Consider the following 21,659-nt stretch of genomic DNA (forward strand, 5'->3'; position numbering starts at 1 on the left):
CCGGCCGGCGATTTTACATAATATATTTAAAATTATAAACAGACGTTCGAACTGGTGCGACCGGACCACCGTACTCGTGCGGTGCGATCGACTCGCCACACGACCGCACCGCACCTAGGGTTGCCAGTATTTGATTTAAGGGTTAACAGCATCAAAAATACGAGTTTTAGTTATTTTTTACGGGAGATAATTAAAACAGCAATGTTAAATAGAGAAAATTTATTTTTGGCATTTATATTTGCTGTTGGAAGAAACAGCTTTTAATAGCTCTTCATTTTCTAAAGCGAATGTATAAAAATCTTTGCACGATAATTTAAAATTACAATTAATTTGCAGCTTCGCCTTTACAGTTTCAATATTCTATCGGTTTCGGCTATCCGTCCAGGCATTGCCGCACAAAGAAAATATTCTTTGTTTAAAAATTACGATTAAATTTACGGTTTTAAAAAAAAACTCTTAAAATATTGGAATTTTCGCGGCCAACTGAGCTAAATAAATTCGTATAAAAAAATAGATACACTAGCGACTAGATAATTTATTACGTTGCTAATATATGAAGTGATTAAAGGCGCAAATTATCCCTTTTTGATATTTTCGATATTGTCGATAGAGGCGAAAGTATTGTAATTTTTACTGATTTTCGTTTTTATTTTTTTATATTATATGCAGGCGTTAGTAGAAGCTCTGTTTAGTACCAAAAGAAACCTTGAACCTTTCTACATGTGACAAAAATATCACATTCTAGCCACGAAGTTATTACGAGATATAGATTTTCAAAGAATGTCAGTTTCAAATTATATATATCATCTATCTATTACCAAGTTTTTGTTTATGTTTTAGTCGTTAGTTATAGTCGATATTTCAATATATTATTATATGTAGGTAAAAGGTTAATTTATTACAATCTTTATATGTAATAAATTAACTGAACAAAAAAAAATATCTTAGGTTTATAAGACAATTCAATAATATCAAATTAATACAAATTAATCTCCTTTTTTTGTGAATATTTCGAGCATTGATCATAGTAATCTCATTAAAAGTCAAACCGAATTCTTTGAAAATCTATTTCTCGTAATAAATTCGTGGTTAGAATGTTGTATTTTTTTCACATGTAGACCTCAGTTCAAGGCTTCTTTTGGTACAAGTACAAGTTACAACCATTGAAAAGAAGAAAACGAAGAGAAAAGAATGGGCAAAATTATATTTAAAAGACAGGGATTCATTCAGACATATGCAGTAATATCATAAATCTTTGTAGAGTTCTAAAATTTATATTATTAATCTTTTTTCAGTATTAGCCACGTCTACCGACGCCATCGCCATTGATAACGATCGACCGACGTCCGTTTTGTTTGGCGGTAGAACTGTGACTAAAGCTGTAATAAGTATATAGTCTATGACTAATGCGCTGTCCGGTGCGATCGCCCGTCCACACGCGCGAATTTGGTACGGTCCGCACCAAGTTCGGATGAAAAAACCATCGAACCAACCGTACCGTCAATAATAATAATTATGTCCGGCGGACCACTGTACACACGATCGAATATGGTCCGGAGCGCACCAAGGTCACGGTGCGGTCCGTACCAAATTCGAACGTCTGTTTATAACTTTACTCTCAAATTGTACCACAACAACTTTGTGACTGTGGCTTTGTTTGTGTTGCAATTGATATACAATTAACCTATCGATAGATATGAGTATTAATGATAGGCGTCGCTTAACCTTATGTTGTTATGATGGGTAAACAAATCATACTGTATAAGTGCAATTAGTGTTTTTGTTGCATTTTTTCTACATTTCATTGTAATTACCACACACGGACACCTATACTTCCCGTATGTATATATTTATGCAATATTCTTCCTTATCTCAAGTGCCTACCAACAATTAACGACCACTATAATGTGAAGGTTATGTATAGAAATAAAACAATTTTATGTAAACAATATTTTATTATCAACCATCAACCAAGTCTTATTGCTTTAAATTAATATCAAATCCCTCAACTAAATAAAATGTTTTTGGCATTCATATCTCAAACAAATTTACTTTTATACATTTACAACAAAGTTACAAACTCTGTAAGTGCACACAATAAATTAAAAAGTCAACCATCCTTAACTAAAATAACATTATTTAAGCATTGCATTTTCCTCACTTAATAAAATAATAAATAATACAAAGATAAGGCATAATGTGCGTTGAACACTTCGACGAACATACAATATTGCATCCAAGTCTCAACCAAAAATATGGCCACAATACACGGCGATAGTTTCAAATAAACATTATTAAATAAAATATTTAGTTAATTCAACAATAAGGTGTCCAAATCAATTTATTATTTTTTTTAAAGTCGCCGTGTATTGGAGCGCTTAAATCTTGAATTATCCTACAGGTCTATGAACACAGCCTTGTTCAGATACATAGTAATAAATATAATCAACCAAAGCGCTGATTGTAGGTCAAAATGTGCGCAGTAACTTAGACTTTTCATTATGAAATATAATATAAATAAATAATAGAATATTTAGGAACATAAGATAACATGACATGGTGAATTTGACTATTAGTTTGAAGAAATTTAAACTTTCTTCAATAAGACTTAAAATTGAATGCAAAGGGAAGTATAATGCCATCAATATAAATTTATATTACATTTCAAAATGAAAAGCCATTTTACATTCTTGTAGGTCATAAATAAGGACGAGTACACATCTTACATAAGGTACAATACACACGACTCAGTCGCGTCTAGGCTATACATTAGTATTGTGATGACAATATTTATATTTAGTAGTAACACTAGTCCTAAAGTCTAAGTAAGTCGCAGGATTTAATCCTGTAAATAGTCTTATATTTAATAATGCTACACATTTCACTGCAATCTTTTCGTAAAATAGTGATTGCTTAGGTCCAAATAATTTTGAATCGTGCTAAATTCTAACTGAAAGGAGTGATTAAAAAAATACTTATTATTTAAATATGTTGAAAATATCGTCAAATGGAACATTATCGTATTATTATCATTGAAAGAACAAAAAACGAGCATCTTTATTATAAAAACTTAATTTTTCGTTCATATAAAAACCACACATTTTGTTCTAAAACGAATAAGTAGATAATAATTGTTCTGTCTGCAGTCATAAAACATTATGTAACAGTCAACACACAACTTTCGAACAACACGCGTTATCGAAAAAATAAATAAAACATTACCATTATTGATACGAGCGAATCGTTTACAAAAGTATTATATATAGTTTTATCTCACACATTCCTTGTATATTCACAAGTTGACTTTCTCTTGATTTCCATAGTTTCCTTTACTTTTCTTCCCTTTATGTCTGTCAAACACTAGTTTAAAACTACTGTTACAAGGAGGATAAACAACCAAACACACAATCATATGTCTTAAACTTATTTATTCATACTTAATATTTCAGAATAAATTAGTTAATTACCTACGCTAGTCAGTCACGCTTGCACTAGGGAATGAAATGTTGGATGTCAGTTTATTCATTTGCACACCATAAATTACTGGAATCTAAGATATAACTTACACATTTCCATTCATTGGCACCAACATTCTAAATTCAAGTTTCGGAAGGAAATAGTTAATATTTATTTCACGTTTACGTTGAATTAATTTCCACTTAATGTGCATCTACACAGGGCATTATTACAAATTTGATCTTCTTATTTGTGCGGTGTTGGGTAATGTATTGTGTAGTAAAAATGTTGACATTGACAAAAAAGTCGTTCGAGCTGTTATTCAACAAGATAGACATATTATAAAGCAGAGTTGGTTAAATAATTTAATAAATCGAGGTCTTAAATTTAATTATTACACGTCTCAAGTAAACGACACAATTATCTTTTTTCGGGTACTTTTTATCACACTTCAAAACGTTTATTTACACATATTATTTTCAGGAACATTATTCAACTACCTACAAGTATACTGAACAATCAAATCGTTACGATTGACTACAACTCGTATATGAGAACGTATACGCATATTGCGTGCGCGTACGTTAGTAATGCGTCACAATAATGTCACCCGTATACTTAGAACTTGAATGTTACAAATACTATGCGAGTTGGTATCGGCCGATTTGTTTCAATCATGTACTTAGGTTTATATGAGCATAATAAAAATCTTGTGTGTGTAGTGTGTACGATCTTCTGTGTGTACGACGTACAAGATCCTGTGTTGCTATCGTACTTGTTCGGTCGTATTGCAGTTGTGTACGTATCCAGTCACGTCTGCACTAACCTCTTCGTATATATAGGTTAAATTACACAACATCGTGCAGCACTAGCATGTGCACACACTGCAGGCGCGTACGCATAGAGTCACACCTGTGTAGATTTCGTATTCATGTATAACCACACCTATAGGCGAAATTATATATCATCTTCAGCACAAGCATGTGCGCGTATGGATTGCGAGACTGTACGCATAGTGTTGCGCTTACATCTATAGGTATATGTCGATGACCTATGTATATTTACTCGTCAGTGTATTTCAGTTTAGTTATATATCGTCGTGCGGCACGAGCGTGTGCGTGCGGTCGTGGTGCAGCTGGCGCGCGTGTGCGGCGTGCTGCGCCAGCCAGCGGGCCAGCTCGCGCGAGTCGCACTGCACGCGCGGCCGCCGCAGCCCCTCGCCCGCGCCGCCCCCCGCCCCGCCCCCGCAGCCCCCGCGCACGCCCAGCTCCACGAAGTGCGCGCCGTCTACTGTCACCGCCGTGCATGATACTAGGTTGCTGTTGACAAATGTATCAATAAACAAATTGTGTATGAGAAAGAAAAATAATTGTACAGCTATATTTTATTTAGAAGTGTTTTAAATCACCATAACACATTAAAGTTATGTATTGCAAGTGGAAAGCAATTCAGCTAGAGTGCTATGTATATACAATACAGACGAGGGCAACGTGCGCGTGCTTGTACCTGAGGTGCGTCTCCATGACGATCTGCGGCTGCGCGGCCTTGCAGGTGAAGATGCGCAGGTAGCAGTCGGACAGCAGCGCCTGTATGTCGTGCGGCGTGTCGCGCACCGTGCGGTGGGCCAGCAGCCGCTCGGCGTAGTCGCCGGCGTTGAGCGCGTACAGGCGGGCGGCCGCGTGCGCCTGCGCCGCGCTGTACCGCGCCAGCAGCGCCGCGGGCGGGGCGCGCGGGGCCCGCACGCGCTCGCCGCCCGCGCCGCGACCGCCGCGGATACCCTGCACGACAGAATATACACAATAATGTACAGAAAACTTTGAAAATGCGGAAGGAAAAAGAGAAAAAAAAACGTGTGCATGTACTAGTGTACAGTGTACACACGTAAGAAGTGAAACTTCTTTATGACAACTTTACAGAAATACGTCGAATCACGCGTGGTAGGGATAAGAAAAAGATGGCGCGTAACGGAAAAATGTCACGCGTAACGAAAAAATGTTACACTAAATTTTTTTCCAACCCCGATAAAGAAGTTTCACTTCAATAATAATAAAAAGCATCGTTTTTATAAAAAAAAAATTCTGATTAATGAACTTAGATCATGAAAATTTTCCTAAAAGCTCTTTATACATATAGCAAGTAAAATCACGTTGGTTGTAATACGTGTTCCTTTATTTTATTCAAAAGCGATCGAAATTCCGTTATATAGATGTTTTGATTACCTTGCGGCTGGAATCCCGAACTGCTGCAGCGGTCTCAGCAGCAAGGTCAAGTACGCCAATGACGGGTTTGGTAACGGTGCCCACGAGCCCCTTGCCAACCCCCGCGATAAATCCTGGCAACCCTTCTGCTGTAGCACCTTCGTAGCTATGCTTCACTAACGACGTCATGCCACCTATACATACACACAAAATTAAATACTTAAATATTCATAATCTATTATCAACTACTTTTAAGATAAATCTACTTAATTTTTATCTATTTTTAAGATAAATCTACCTAATTTTTATCTACTTTCAGAGAGCAAAAATTACTAACATATCTTCTTCTTTAAAAGTAATTAGGTAAAAACCTAAAAGTAGTGGACATGGACATGAACACATGTTCATTAAACACATGTACAGTAAATTTATTTGGTCCTTCGAGCCGGATCTACATGTACACATATACTACATGCACTCACCGAGCAGGCCGAGGCCGAGCCCCCTTAGGCCGGCAGCGAGCCTCGCCCCAGCAGCAGCCGAGCGGATGCGGCGCCGCGTCTCCTCGTGCGCCTCGTCGCACACCACGCGCTCCAGGCCGTCGCCCAGCGTCTCTGCATGATAATAACACATTTTAGACATTACAACATGGAAAAAATAAGTGGACATTTAAGGTGTTTGTGAGATAGAAAAGAGGTGGTTATCTTATAGCGAGAAAAAAATTAAACTGCGCTCTGAAAGAACATATTGGCGATTATGGGTAAGAACGGACACTTAGTGTTCGATTGTTAAATATCAATCGAACACTAAATTTGCAGTTATATGGATTCTATTACATTGTTATTTAAATTACATTTTTTTATAGGTAATGTGCAATATTTGAATAGTCCTCTGTCATACCTGTAACTTTTGCTGCGGAATTCGATATGCCATGTGTGAGATTTTGCAGTAAAGCAGCCACATTGCCTTCAAGTATCAGACCGGACACGCCCTCCGACACATCCGCGACGAATCCCAAGGGATTGCCCAAGAAATCCACTGAACCCAGGATTTTGGCCGCTTGCCATTTCAATTCCTAAGCAAAAATTTATTGGGTTAGTTTGATTTGTTTTAACCCATTGACCACCGAGCGGCCCGATCGGGCCGAGACACAATAGATTTTCTATTGTGTCTGTGATCCGAGGACTGACGGATTAACACGTTAACAAGTGCGTGAGAAAGAGATAAGTAAAACATAATAACAAAATCAACAAATAATAATACTCAAATACCGTTTTTAAATCACTTGACACCAAGAAAATAAGACTTCTGAAATAGTACCCTGCCTTCTTTTATGTATGTTTAATTGTCTAATAAAAATATAATTTTAATTACATAAAAATCACTTCAAACTTGTATCAGAAAGGCTCAAACGCCAAACTTTTTTACAACAGCACCAACACTTACATCTTTAAAGTGCTGCAGCACGTCCCTAGCCAGCGCGGGCGCAGTATCAAACGCGTGCGCTCGCAGGAAGGGCTCCAACTCGACGGCCGCGTCCTCGAAGCGGATCAGCGTGAGCCCGAGCCGCCGCCGCAGGGCTCCCGCACCGCCTTCCACCTTGCTCGATGTGGACATTGATAGACGGATCTGCGGGAGGAGTTATTTTATTGGGAAGGAAAATTTACAATTAACAATTAACAACAAAGGAAATTTACAATTAACAACAAAGGTGGTAAATTTTAAAAATATGTATTGACGTTTCAAAAGTGCTTCTCGAAGAAGTCTAATTGAATAAATAAATGTTTGAGTTTGAAATATACCGTGGCTTTTTAATATGCGTTTGCTCTTGCTTGACAAACCAGTAACACAAAGAGAATAATGTGAAAATTGTCATTAAAATGTTTAAACATTGAACTGAGTGACAATCACAAAACAAGAATAATTATGAATGAAAATAGCCAATTCAATAAGCAAGTAGTTAGTCATAGCTGTTTCATTTGTAAGGCGTCAATTATTTGAGAAAATATTTTTGGAAACTTAATTTTCTTAACTGTTATATCTTACTTATCGTTTGGACTTAATTATATCCCACACGAAAAACCAACTAATATTGCTAAATCATTTGATACCTGGCTGGGCAGCAGCTTGATAAGCGCGAAGTAGTATCTAGTAGCGTGCAGTGCGGTGAGCTCGTCCAGCACTCGGCGCGTCTCCCACTCCGCCTCGTCCGGCACCTCCTCGCCCTCCGGCTGCTGCAGCCACTGCCACACCATCAGGATCAACCTGCCGACACATACACTTTAATGCCATCGACAGAAAACGTCAATTTGAATAAAATAAATTACAAAAAAAATATAGGTAGGTAGTTGATAAAATAAAGCACATCTCATTATAATAAGATAAATTCATGAAATTATTGTAATATCAGCGATCTTTGATAAGTGATCAAAGTTAGAATTAAATCTGTTAAAACGGACATATTTCATTCTAACGGGGTAAAAATCGATCATGAGCTCATAAAGAGTCAATTGGATACAAACAGACAAGCATATAAAAATACAGGTGCAGGTATTTAAGCATGTTATTAGCAAAATATGGATGATCAAAATTGGCAAACTGTATAATATGTTAAATAAGCAATCTATCTCATAAAGAAGATCAAACAGGTCCTTCGAGCCGGATTTACCTCTCCTCGAGCTTGACGGCGATGGGCCTGAGCGCCAGCAGCAGGTGCGTGAAGTAGCGCGCGTTGTAGCGCGGCGGCGGCGCGCGCTGCATCTCCAGCGCCGCGTGCAGCGCGGGCAGCGCGCCGGCAGCGCCAGCACCCGCACCGGCAGCACCCGCCCCGCCGCGCTCCGGCACGCAGTACAGCAGCACCGGGCTTGAGGTGCCCAGCAGCTGTGCAAAACAAGCGATATTTTTGGTTTTAGTCACATATTGTGACCCAATGTCTCAACTTTGACAGAACGGGTACCAATAATTTTGAGTTTTAAACAAACAATACGCTCAATAAATGATTTATACGATATGAGATAACATTTATCAAAAATTTTATTTTTCGTTACTGCATTAAAAATTAAAATAGTTACAAAATATGTGTGAATTGAATAATTTATTTATTTATTTGATTTATTTCAGATAATGCCTTCCTAATTGCTCGTGAAAGTTGACATAAAATGTTGAGTTTGAGTTTAAAACTAGTAGTAGTTTGTGCACCTGGTTGTCCCACTGCATGTCGTGCACGGAGAGCGTGAGGCGGGCAGCAGCTGCGTCCCTCGCGACGTCCAACCGCACGCCCAGGAACTGCGCATACACCAGCTCCACCCCCGCCACGAGGGACACGCCCAGCCCCTCCAGGGACACGGACACGCCCCACTCGCCTTCCGAACTCGCGTCCAGCTTCGCTTGCTCCTCTTCCTCGTCGTCAGCGCATTCGATCTTTGTTGATTCCTGAGTATAAAAATATGGTTAAATATAAGAAAAATTTTAATATTTTAAAGGATATCATGATTGATTGACTCTGCAAAATCTTGTACATAAATCATTAAATGAACAATAACCAAGCTAAATTCTAAATTGGAGATGATTTTCTAACCGATTGAACGGTGTCCATGATGCGTATGAGTCGAGTTGGACCATCAGCAGTGAGCGTCACACTAAGCCGACCGGAGCCCGGCCGCAGCGTGCGCCAGCGCACGCGCTGCTCCGGCGGCACTGTGTCCGCATCACCCGCTAGCCCCAACGCTACGCGGTTACCTACACACATCAAATTATTTAGTACTGAATAACAATTTTTTTTTCTTATATTATGCGATCTATCGTCTTAATAGGTCGCAAAGTGAATCCTTTTGTTAGTTAGGGCGTGTTGATTTTTTTTTTGTAATTTCATCCTATTAAGAAATGTTGTAACAAAATACAGGGTGTCCCAAAAAGTAGTGATGAACGGAAGCTGGGAGGTAGAGGACCTAAAGGGCTATCCGAATCACCCCCATGTATGTTATGCGATTTTTCGTATTTTCGGAGTTATGACGTTTTTTTCAATTTTTCACCTATCGCCGAGTACGGTGATATTTTCACTCATGGTGACGTCAATTATTGCGGAAGGTGCTTGATTTTTTTTTTGTGTGCTAAGCTGAAAGATAGGCCAATTCAGTATGGTAACATTTACTATCGTTAGATCTTTGAATGGAATAAAAAAAAGAATTAAAATGCCAAGAAAAAATTTTGGCAAATAAATTAATTTGAATTTTGAATTTTTGAAAGAAAGATAAAATTACCCAGTATGTTCTCCACTTCAAGGGCCCGTAAAAAAATAAAATCACATAAAAAAAGTTTTCCATTTGGCTTTTAAAAACTTGCTCTATCTATCAGGTAGCTACCCTGAAAATTTCATTTTATTATTCAGAAGGCTTCAATCGAAAAATTGAAATCTAAATGAGGTAAGTGCAAAAATTGAATTAACATGATGATTAATAAAAACAAATTAAAACCAATAACAAGGTGTTTAATTACCAGAAATTTTTAAAATGACCCCGCTATTGCTCAGTGCAAGTGCGACATCACCGTAAAAAGTTGTCTTTTAAATGTCTGAATGCCCTTTTATCATTTTTAATGGTTTCTTCTGCTACTATGAATTTCCAGGTTATTTCGTTCAAATTGTGGCAGTCTCTCGTCTTTGTAGTATCCCCACGGAAAAAAATCAATAGGGTTTATGTCCGGGGACCGTCGAGGCCAGGCTAAAGGGCAAAGATACCCTGAAAGATGGATTGGTCGTTGCAGCCTGCGCATGCGCTGGTGACGCCTGCCTTAAAGCCTGGCCTGCACGGTCCCTCGACCTAAACCCCATTGATTTGTTTCAATGGGGATACTAAAAAGACCTCGGCTACTTGAGAGAATGCTACAATTTGGACGAAATAACCCGGAAATTCATAGTAGCAGAAGAAACCATTAAAAATGATAAAAGGGCATTCAGACATTTAAAAGACAACTTTTTACGGTGATGTCGCACTTGCATTGAGCAACAGCGGGGTTATTTTAAAAATTTCTGGTAATTAAACACCTATTTATGGGTTTTAATTTGGTTTTAATGATCATCATGTTAATAAAATTTTTGCACTTACCACATTTAGATTTCAATTTTTCGATTGAAGCCTTCTGAATAATAAAATGAAATTTTTAGGGTAGCTACCTGATAGATAGAGCGAGTTTTTAAAAGCCAAATGGAAAACTTTTTTTATGTGATTTTATTTTTTTATGGGCCCTTGAAGTTGTGAACATACTGGGTAATTTTATCTTTCTTGGCATTTAATTCTTTTTTTATTCCATTCGAAGATCTAACGATAGTAAATGTTACCATACTGAATTGGCCTATCTTTCAGCTTACCACACAAAAAAAAATCAAGCATCTAGCGCAATAAGTCACGTCACCATAAATAAAAATCTCATCGTACTCAGCGATAGATGAAAAATTGAAAAAAATGTCATAACTCCGAAAATACGAAAAATCGCATAACATACATGGGGGTGATTCGGATAGCTCTCTAGGTCCTCTACCTCCCAGCTTCCGTTCATCACTACTTTTTGGGACACCCTGTATACTGGCCGAATTGATAACCTCCTCCATTTTTTGAAGTCGGTTAAAAAGTGTATGTGATGTTGACGCATTGACATGAATTCGGTACCGGGGGCGAGCGCCATGAGGCCGCCGGCGGGCTGCACGCACAGGTTGCGGTGCGCGCACGCCATGCGGCCGGCGGGCAGCAGGCGCCAGGCCTGCGTGGAGGCCCGCCGCCCGTCCGCGCGCCGCAGCACCAGCGCCGCCGCCACGCCCGGCCGCGGCGCCGCGCCCTCGATGTCCAGCACCTGCCAATACCACGCGACTATGTTTAACACTATAATTTGTTGCAAGAAATTCATTTTCCTTTTTTTTGAAAATTACGAAAAGTAATGGTCCAAGTAGCGAACCCTGTGGCACCCCGAAATACATAGTAAGGGACGAAAAATTATTTTCACTAACTTTTACTACCTGTAATACGGTCGTAATAAAATAGATAATCCAATACAGTCACGGATCGAGATACTGTGCAGCGTAGTTTTCTATTACTAATGTTGTGGTCAACCTTATCAAAAGCTTTACTAAAATCCGCATGTACACATCGATTCGGATGAATTGTTAGGAAATGTAAACATGAAAATGATATCGATAATAGTAATCCTAGGTGCCGTGTTATTGAATAGGGGCGGTAACTTACATTGACATAATCTAGAATGTTATTAATCAACATTTATTTAGAGAATAGAATAATTACCATGGCATGTGGTGAGATGGTGGTATCGTCAGAGAGCATAGCATCAGTGGGCTGCGGCGGCGAGCTGCCTTCGTGAATCAGTTGCCCACCTGGCCCACGTCGCCATAGTTGTGACCTAAGGCATATATCAGTCTCTTAACTTGGTAAAAGAGAGTAAAAAATAGAAGTTTTATCAAAAATGTTTTTTTATCTGTCGAACGTCATGACAGACAGATATAATATCATCAGTGTATAGCTATCTCACCTGTCACCATATCGCTTAGTGGCGAGCTGCACGCGCGTAGAACCAGCGGGCACCTCGAGCACGAGGTCCGCATCTGGTGAGGGCGGGGCGGGTGCGGGGGAGGAGGGCGAGGGGGAAGCGGGCGCGGGGAAGCACACGTAGATGAAGTTCTGGTACAGCAGCGTGTGCGCAGAGTGCAAAGCGTCCAGCGGCAGCGGCAGGCGAGGGCCGCCGGGGGCCCTGAGGGCCACAGTGCGCGGGCCCTCCGGCTCGGGCAGCGCCCAGCGCAGCCGCGCGCCTGACCGCACCACGCTCTCCTCGCTGCAACCCACCTGTGCGAGATCATAACACTTTTAAGTGTGTGACAAAAATCAAAATTATTAAAATGCCTAAAATATACACAGAAACAATGACTTTCTGCAGGTATAGACGTAACAAAATACATCATGTGATTAAAAAAAGAGTTATAACTTTTTGTGACCAAAATATGATTAATGGATTTCATTGGTCGAATGTTTTTGACAAATTGCGTTTGTCTTTAAAAAGATAGAAGCCTATCGCTGACCTGATGGAACATGATGGGCACGGGCGAGCAGTTGTCGATGTGCAGCGGCGGCGGCGCGCACTCCGCGTCCGTCAGCACCACCAGCAGCGCCGCGTGCTGCCGCACCACCTCCACGCGCACGATCAGGTACGACCCGCCGCTCTCCCTGCACAGTGCACATTATCCTTGTTTTTAATAAAGGTACATTCGAAAAACTTATTACATCCTTTCGGATAAATTACCAAAACTACGAGAATGGAATAAATATTTCAACGTGATAACGTTTTTAAAATCGTTTTAGTCGGGTGACATTTTCAGAAACTTGTGTCACACCAAAACCTAACGAGCGCGATCGCAGGTATAACGAGAGAGAGACGGACCGATCTCCCATCTCATCTCGAGCGCTGCCACCAATAAGACGTTATCACGTAAACATCTCGATCGTAAACCTACTTTATAAACAACCAATTTTTTTTATTTAGCCAACAAACATCAGAGGATAAACAAAAAAATCTGTGAAAATCATAGATCATAAGCAAAGGCTAAAAAAGCTTAAAACTGCAAGAGGAGAAAAGACCAATAAATGTTATTGATCAAGGTAATAATATAAAATCATTTATCAGTCTTATCTAGCAATCATACCTGCAAGCGATGTGCAAACTCCTCGGCGCGTCAATCTTAAAGCCACCAGACCAGGCTGTGAGCGGTGCTGCTGAATCACTAGCCCCAGAATTTGTCCCACTATTGGTCCCAGTAGGATCAGGTAATACGCGCACGCAGAGAAGCGGCTCGCGGTCCCAGCGCGCCCAGTGCCACGGCAGGTAGCAGCCGGCCACTGCTGACATGTGTGTTGCCATCGCGCCAGGGTCACTCTGTATAACCGTAAATACAATAAATACATACATAATGTATAATTGTTCATTTGACACTAACATTACAACAATGTCTATGCGATTGGACGAATAGATGCTCGTTTTTCTGTTACGCAAAATATTTAATCGAATCTTGATAAAAATTTGTAGATCCATATATTTCAAACCGATTATTGCGTTCGCTAATTGAAAGTTATAGTAGTATGGTTATACAAGACAAGAATAGTATAAATGTTAATTTAAACGGCCTATTCGTCTAAACTCTAAAGCGTCACGCGTCTAAACAGCCTATTTAGTGCGTGCGTACGTGTCTGAAAAAAATAAGGAATTTACTCACGAGCGTAGTAGCAGTGCACTTCTGCGCGAACTGCAGCGTGCGCGAAGTATTGTTGTGTATCTGGTAGCGCGGCGTGAAGGTGACGACGTTGGTGCGGCGGTGGCGGCCCCGCCCCGCGCGCACGGACACGCCCACGCTGTACGCGCGCTCCTCCGCGCCCGTCTCCAGACGCTTCACCGTCACGCCCGGCCCCAGGCCGAACGGCGAGCACCACTAACCAGCAGAAATACAGATGTTATACATTTTGAAGTTCAATTAAAGTTATCGAAAACATAAAAGAAAAAAAAACATTCTTATAACCTAATTGTCTTTAACAATTTCTTATGAATTTTTCTTCACAACTCAAGATTCTTGAAATGACATAATTAAGTAATAAAAATTATTATTATGCTTATTGGTAATTTATGTTTCTGTAACAGAAGATAAATTAAGAACATATTTTTAACTAGTTTTATAATGTGTGTGTGTCTGTGTGTGTGTCACCTCGGGGTGCGCCGCGAGCGCGGTGCCGAGGCGCGCACTGAGCGTGGGCCCGTCGCCGTCGGCGAAGGCGAAGGGCAGCGGCGCCACCATGCGCGCCAGCTCGTGCTCCGCGAACTGCCCCGCCGCCTCGCATCCCGCGCCGCCGCCCTCCGCGCGGAACACCAGCGGCAGCCCCGTGCGGTTCACCAGCCAGTACGCCGCGGAGATCGACACCTGACCAGACAACATGACTATATTACACGGAAACAAGTATTAGTCGACATTTACTACATTGGATTGTATGAACTGCTATCATCATATACTAATCTCAAAATTACTCTCAATAAGTGTCCGTGGCAAAACTCTACCTATGCGTGTATTAGGCAGAATTTCGCAATGAATGTTACAAGAAACTTTTAACGTGATTCCCAGGAAATAAGGTGTTAATGTCACTGAATATTTTATACAACGCTGCTCAGACATATTTCGATGACCTTTTAATATACGATTATTATATTTTGAAATAGTTCGTCAATGCTTTATAGTTAATACTCATTTATGAACAGGCCAATGATGCTATTTTTGCCTATGATCGGAAAATTCCCTTCTGTAAAAACATTAAATTGAATAATATCGAATCTTTACCTTAATGCCATCAGTTTTCTTAACAGTGACTCTCGCATTCAAATACAATCTTCTTCCTTTAACATCGCGTAACTTGAGTCTTGCTGAGAAGGAGTGGTTAGACCCCCCTCCCCCTCCACCGCCCACACTCAGGGCGGAGGACCAACCGAAGCCTTCCAATTTTACAGTTATCTCGACACCTTCTTCGACATCCAGCTGCAAGTGAAAATTTACAATGAAATATTATTTTCGTAAGCTATTGTTTCAATAAAGGAACATTCAGCGAGAACAAATATATGTTATGTATGTATTATATATAAATAATGATGATGAAGCTATTGTTTTTTTCTTTTTTTTGGCATTTACAATCTTTTTTACTTCATTGAAATAATTAGGACCAAAAAAAGAAAACATAGAAGAACTTATAATTTTAAAGGAATAAGACTAAGACTATATGTTTATAAATTTTCTATAATTTTAGTGGTTTTTGTCGTACCTGATGGAAAGGTTCCGTTTGTGCGGCTGGCAGCGCACCAGTGATCGAGCCAGCACGATACTGCAGCTCCAGCGGCAGCAGGTTCTCCAGTCGCAGTGCCGGGACCAGCCGCAGCGTGTGACCAGCTAAGGGTTCACCACGCTCCAACGGGAATCTCTCGCGGATTATCACACAGCAAAACCTGATGAAAAAGTGTCGAAATTATTTATTATTGTATTTACTGTAAAAAAGACTATTCAACATAGCAACGTGCGTATTGTATTAAGTTTTTCTTTTATTTGAAGGTTCAATAATATAAATGCACGATTTTGTTGAAACATTCTGATTTTTTTAATTTCATTGCAAACAATAAGATAGTAGATAAAGTAGGAGATTCTCTACTGAAAAAAATATCAACAAGATTATATCACGTATGAGATGCGTACCTGTAGACGTAGTCGTGCGGCGCGCGGCACTCGTAGTGCAGCAGTGCGGGGTGCGCGGGGGCGGCGCGCCAGTCCAGCGGCGCGGGCGACGGCGCTGGGGACGGCGGGCGGGCTCGTACTAGCGGTCTGGTCCATAGCACGGGCGCACGCGCACTGAGCGGCGCCGCCCACCAGCCGCCCGCCGCCACCGTGGCCCCGCGCGCGCCCGCCCCGCCCCACTCGCCCCACTCCCCCCACTCGCCTGGAAACATCAATACAATCAGATACCTGTTACCGTCCGTTCTTTGGCATACATTGAGATATGTACAAGTGCTCGTGAGTACATAACGCAACATCGATATAATGCAATTGCATTAGAAGGGAAAATTCCAGGTCAGTTGTTAGTTGTGTACACTTACCTAGATTTACTTACTTACTAATTAATATAATTATTCAGTTTATAATCTTTTAAAGCCAATAACTGTTTTTATAAATATATTTCGGTAACCCTACAGAGCAGAGTAAAAAATAATTCAAAAAATTACACTTCAGCTTGAGTTATTTTACGCATATATCGCAACGAATTATGTTGATAATTACTATGTATCGTTACATGTGATTCGTCAAGATGTGTTACATACAATATTAATGGATTCTAACCAGTTATAACTATCTATCGTACAAATGACACTACATGAAATCTAAAGCGTTTACTACTGCTAAGTGTCACAAAAGCTAACGCATGTAGTATGGACGGGGCCCGTACCGGCGCCGAGGAAGACGGGCAAATGCGGGGGCAGGCGCGGCAGCGGCGCGGGGCACAGCGCGGCGCGGCGCTGCAGCGCCCCGCACACCGCGCGCACCCCGCTCAGCCCCCGCACCCCCCGCACCCCGCCAGAGCCTCCCATAGCAACGGCCGCTGCCGCGCCCTGCCGCTGCAGCATTGCGTGCTCTACACCGTCCGTTCACTTTAGTGTTACGTATATCTATGTCGTGCGTATGTTCGTACGTATGTGTAAACGTATACGACTATACGTTTTGTACGCAAAAGATTTTTTACTACATTTTTAATGAAATATGTTACCAAAAATAAAGCCGTTTTTTGCATTCCTTTAAATTGACTACTTTAAATGGTACCGAGAACTACTAAAGAATAATAATATGGCTGAGAATTTTTTGTGCAGAAATTTAGATTAAAGTGCGCAGGATTCTATATTTCTATTGGGAGTATATAATGTCGATGAGTAAGTGTGAATAACTGAACCATAAGTCGCGTTAAAACAAGAAATTATGTATATCAACAATATTAAAACCTTAATATATAGAAAAAAAATTGACCAATATTTCTTTTTAGGTGTTTTTTTACGCAATACTTACTGAGAATGACGCAGTTTAAATATAATGTTGTCCACACTATTTCTAGGGTGTTACAACTACATTAGGCGCTATCTAAGCTCAGTACTGACCGTGCGCGTGCGCGTGCGGGTGCGCGTGGTGCGTGCGCACCTCGACGGCGTGCGGCAGGTCGTTGCGCAGGCACAGCGCCGACCGCACCGTCACCAGCTTGCGCGCAGAGCCCTCCAGCGACACCTCCAGCACCACCCGTGCTTCCGAACCCGATTTCTGCAATTCGCATAAATTCAAACATTTATTATTCAATTAGACTTCTTCTAGAAGCACTTTTGAATCGTCACAACATTTTCATTTAAATAAAATTGTCGATTTCATTTAGAGATCGATCGACGTCTCGTGTCCAATTGTGATTTTATACTGAACTGTCATCTTGTTAAACGTCATCAAAAAAATGGGAATATTCCTTTAGATTTATGTAGAAATTATCCATTATAGCTGGTATTATTATGTATCTACAACAGTTACATCAATTTTCCAATTATAAGTGGCAACACACTCACATTATGTGTAATATGTCTGAAAAACACGCCCACTCGGTCAACACAGACAGGATCGAGCGGCGACCAGCCATCTACCCGCACGACAAGGCGGTGCAGCGGCGCGAGGGGCGCTGGGTCGGAGGGCGCGGCTCCCGAGGGCGCCGGCGCCCCACCCCGCGCTCTACCACGCCGCGCCCCGAACGAGAAGGGCTCCGTGTCGCCCGCGCGCACGCACACCCACGAGTCATCCGGCCCCGACCAAGACGTTGTTTCGCCGCCCTCACGCAACCTGCGAAATCATAAATACCGTGTAAAACTTAAATAAAGAAAAAGTAAAAGTTAAGTATAATTCACGTATAAATCATGAGATGAAAGATCTTTTGAAATAAATATTTTTTATGAATAATTGATAAAGGAAGTTTCGTCACATAGAAAATGTTAAGAATACTGGCAAACAATTTATGGACACCTGTTTTGTTTCCAAAAGGACAATTAATGTAAAAATTTCCAAAATCAAATGTGAAATAAGTAATAACTAACTCGTCGGAGGCGGTGGTGAGCGTGGTGAACCACAGGCGGTGCCCGGTGAGGTTGCGCAGCGCGTACGGCACGAAGGGCGAGCGGCGCCGGTGCCCCGCCGGGCTGCCCTTGGGCGACTGCTCCGATTGGCTCGAGCCCTGAACCAAAACTTAAGTATGAAAATACCCGCAAAAAAAATTCTTGCAAAAGTAGAAAAAAGCAATATCAAACATGCTGAAACAAAAATAATTTGAAACACTAACACTGGTGTTATATCGCTAGTACTCAGGACCTAGCCACCACTTTAATTATCACTTAACATCAAATGCCACTTGCTGTCTTACTTGATGTATAATAAAAAAGAAAATAAAATAACCTGTCTTACCTGTGGTGCATAATAATCAGCGGTCCAGTTGGTCCTTACGAGTCGGATGAGGTCCACTAGTGCGGACGTGATGTTTGTGTTCAAGATTTCTGAAGATGCTATCTCAACTTGTAGCCGACGGAGGGATAGCGCACTCGAAAGCGTGTACTCCCAACGACTTTCAAACCTGTAATATTAATGTAGTTATTTAAGAGCCTATTAAATTTCCATATTTATCAATTAAGTCTAATATCACCACTAACATATTAAAAATGTACTTTTATCAGGGTGTAAAAGAGCATTTAGATACGTCACGATAAAAAAAATAATATCGAAATTATTTTCAACCTTCTATACTAAAACAGAAAAGAGTCTGTACCTCCAAGGCTCCACAATAGGTTCCCAGCCAGACAGCATGCGGTTATAATAGTCAAGCGTGAGCAACGCTTTCAGCCGCCCCCCGCCCGCGGCCGTGCGCCGCCCTGCGGCCGATAGCGGAACTATCGCACCCTCGGGGACGTTGCCGCTAGAGCTGCCCGATGGGGTCGATACTAGGATCGGGTCTTCGAACGCCTCTTCCACTTTGCGGAGGTCCTATTTGAATATATTGAGAAATTACTACTCGTTTCCCTGTTAACCCTTATCTTGATAGAAAAGGTATTATTATTCAATTGTTATCAATTGAATAATATCATATATTCAATTTTTCTTTATTAATTATTACATTTCTTTTAGACTTTAGATGTCATAAAATTGTATAAAATCATTTTTTTCAAAATGTGGTGTTACATTATCTTAATTAATTAATGTAATTAATGTCACCCTATGTTATACTGTTACACAAACCTTCCAATACAAATGAAATACATAATTTATTATAATCACCTGTTCAAGCTGCAGATCTGCAAGTGACAACTCCAGCAGCGGAACATCAGAGTCCAGACAGTCATCGATGACGCACAGTGTCACACTTTCCGCGCTCACCTGCACACATACAAACAACATCAATCTTTTAAGTGAAACTTCTTTAGGCGCGTTGATAGTAATATTTTAAAGGTTGCGTTATGGCAATACCGTCACGTCATGTAGTAACGCGAAGATTTTGGTATCTTTGAATCTTGCCAAAGAAGTTTCACTTCGGACACGTATGCTCGGCATACACGCTCTTTTTATCCACTTCATCGTATCGTTTGTACTATTAAAGTAAAATACAAAGAGATACAATTAAGTCAATATTTATTTTCTCATTTTGGTTAAATATAACATACCTGCACGGCCCGTAAAGTCTTCTTAGGCGGTGGCTGCACACTCGGCGCGGGCGAGTGCGCATGCGCATGTGCGTGTGCGTGTGCGTGCGGGTGCGAGTTGGTGCGCAACCAGCGCGGGGCCACGAGCCGGGACGCGTTGTTGTTGGCGCGCATGTGCACGCTGTTCGCGGGCTCGTCCGGTATGTGAGGACTGGGGTCGGACTTGTCTGCAAAAATGACAAATGACTTATTAATTTACGTAACGTGCATAAAATGGCAATTTAGGCAGGTTGTTGGTATCGATCTTTATTGTGTATTGTATAATAAATCAATCGATCGATGTTCTAATTTCATCTAAAACAACGTGTAAGAAAATAATATATTTTACCATTAATACATTTAATGCTTTAAAAGTATAAGAGAGTTGCCGTTGAATACTTTAACACTGAAACTGAAAATCGACAAAATATGTTCTTAGTGTATATTTTTTTAGCAGCAAGAATGTACTAATAAATAATTTCATTTTTCATATCATGCATTTTTTCCGATTGGATATAGAAAAATACAGGAAATAATAGAGGTAATATTCTGAATTTAAAAAACCTAAAAAAGTAAAAGGTATAAAAAAGAAAGACTCATAAAGACGGATTTGTATCAGTGTCAAGAAGTATACAATAACATAACACTGACCTGAAAGCGCGAGTCTCGCTTGCGCGGGCAGCGATTGCAGCATGGCAGCAAACATGCGCATATCGTGGTAGGAAAGACGGAGGTTTAGTGTGCCCATATCCACCTGCAATACGGAGTTTTATGAACTTGTGCGGTAAACAATCATTTGGGAGTAAAAACTACTGAGGAATGCTCTATTTTGGCGATTGAGTATGTGTATCAGTGAGTGAGTGTGTAAGTATGTGTATTTATTATTTATTTAACACTTTAATATAGTTCAACAAACAAGAAACTTTAGACTAAATATAGAAAAAGACAGAGTTCAACTTATTTGGCGGCCTTATCACTTATTAATGTTCTCTTCCACTAAGAAGCAAAGATCACACTGTGTACATGTGATTGAGTGTGTGTGTAGCAGCGACTCACGTGCAGCACTTGGTCAGCGTTGAGCGCGAGGTGCAGCGCGGCGGGGTCCACAATAGCGAGCGCGGTCTCGTCCTCCAGCCCCAACACGCACGAGAACACTTCCAGTTCACTCACTTCGCACACCAGAGCCCGTTCCTCTGCCACGCGGTACGTGATCACTGTGGTGCTCTGGAGAAAATGTACATTACGGTTAAACAAAGTTAAAATAATAACTTAAAAAAACTCAACCGCTTTTAAATTATCAGAACTAAACAAAATTTAAATAATGAACAAGAGAACACGGGAAGTACAGGCTTTCAAATAACAGTCGAAAGACGGTAACAAATCCAAAAAAATACGGTCGAATTGAGAATCTCATTTTTTTTTTACAGCTGGTAACAAAACAATTAAAATTTTCAAATGAAGTACAGCAGATAAATAAAGTAGATTACATACGCCTAACACGATTAGTATACCTTCAATATAACAGCGTTAGTGTCCCACACGGAGGCGTCCTCCACGAGCACGAGCTGCGAGTCGGTGACGTTCAGCTTGAGCTCCATCGGCTCGGGCGGCTCGGGCGCTTCGCCCCCGCTCTCCGTGTTGCTGGCGTCTAGACCGTACTCTGGTGACCTTTCCTCGCTGTATAGATAACAA

The 21,659-nt window shown here is 40.8% G+C and overlaps 1 protein-coding gene across 1 annotated transcript in view; it reads right to left on the reverse strand.

Moving 5' to 3' along the window:
* Positions 1–1,941: 1,941 nt before the first annotated feature.
* Positions 1,942–21,659, reverse strand: part of Vps13D (vacuolar protein sorting 13D) — a 74,200-nt gene continuing 54,482 nt past the window's right edge. The window contains exons 41-70 of the mRNA XM_089698785.1: positions 21,479–21,644; positions 21,024–21,191; positions 20,619–20,721; positions 19,950–20,155; positions 19,567–19,665; positions 19,061–19,275; positions 18,703–18,868; positions 18,339–18,475; positions 17,820–18,087; positions 17,373–17,529; positions 15,928–16,168; positions 15,503–15,683; positions 15,028–15,222; positions 14,404–14,616; positions 13,921–14,133; positions 13,354–13,583; positions 12,733–12,877; positions 12,189–12,499; positions 11,945–12,059; positions 11,318–11,498; positions 9,232–9,392; positions 8,853–9,086; positions 8,323–8,534; positions 7,766–7,919; positions 7,101–7,283; positions 6,555–6,729; positions 6,137–6,268; positions 5,676–5,848; positions 4,963–5,234; positions 1,942–4,775 (exon numbers count right to left, since the gene is read on the reverse strand). Coding sequence (XP_089554911.1) covers positions 4,544–4,775; positions 4,963–5,234; positions 5,676–5,848; positions 6,137–6,268; positions 6,555–6,729; positions 7,101–7,283; positions 7,766–7,919; positions 8,323–8,534; positions 8,853–9,086; positions 9,232–9,392; positions 11,318–11,498; positions 11,945–12,059; positions 12,189–12,499; positions 12,733–12,877; positions 13,354–13,583; positions 13,921–14,133; positions 14,404–14,616; positions 15,028–15,222; positions 15,503–15,683; positions 15,928–16,168; positions 17,373–17,529; positions 17,820–18,087; positions 18,339–18,475; positions 18,703–18,868; positions 19,061–19,275; positions 19,567–19,665; positions 19,950–20,155; positions 20,619–20,721; positions 21,024–21,191; positions 21,479–21,644 — 5,638 coding nt within the window. The 3' untranslated portion in view covers positions 1,942–4,543. The remainder of the gene's footprint in view (positions 4,776–4,962; positions 5,235–5,675; positions 5,849–6,136; positions 6,269–6,554; positions 6,730–7,100; positions 7,284–7,765; positions 7,920–8,322; positions 8,535–8,852; positions 9,087–9,231; positions 9,393–11,317; positions 11,499–11,944; positions 12,060–12,188; positions 12,500–12,732; positions 12,878–13,353; positions 13,584–13,920; positions 14,134–14,403; positions 14,617–15,027; positions 15,223–15,502; positions 15,684–15,927; positions 16,169–17,372; positions 17,530–17,819; positions 18,088–18,338; positions 18,476–18,702; positions 18,869–19,060; positions 19,276–19,566; positions 19,666–19,949; positions 20,156–20,618; positions 20,722–21,023; positions 21,192–21,478; positions 21,645–21,659) is intronic.

This window comes from Colias philodice, chromosome 9, assembly GCF_061535455.1.
Source record: "Colias philodice isolate Cphi_HAF_F1 chromosome 9, ilColPhil1 Martin Lab GWU primary, whole genome shotgun sequence".
In the NCBI taxonomy this organism is placed as follows: domain Eukaryota; kingdom Metazoa; phylum Arthropoda; class Insecta; order Lepidoptera; family Pieridae; genus Colias; species Colias philodice.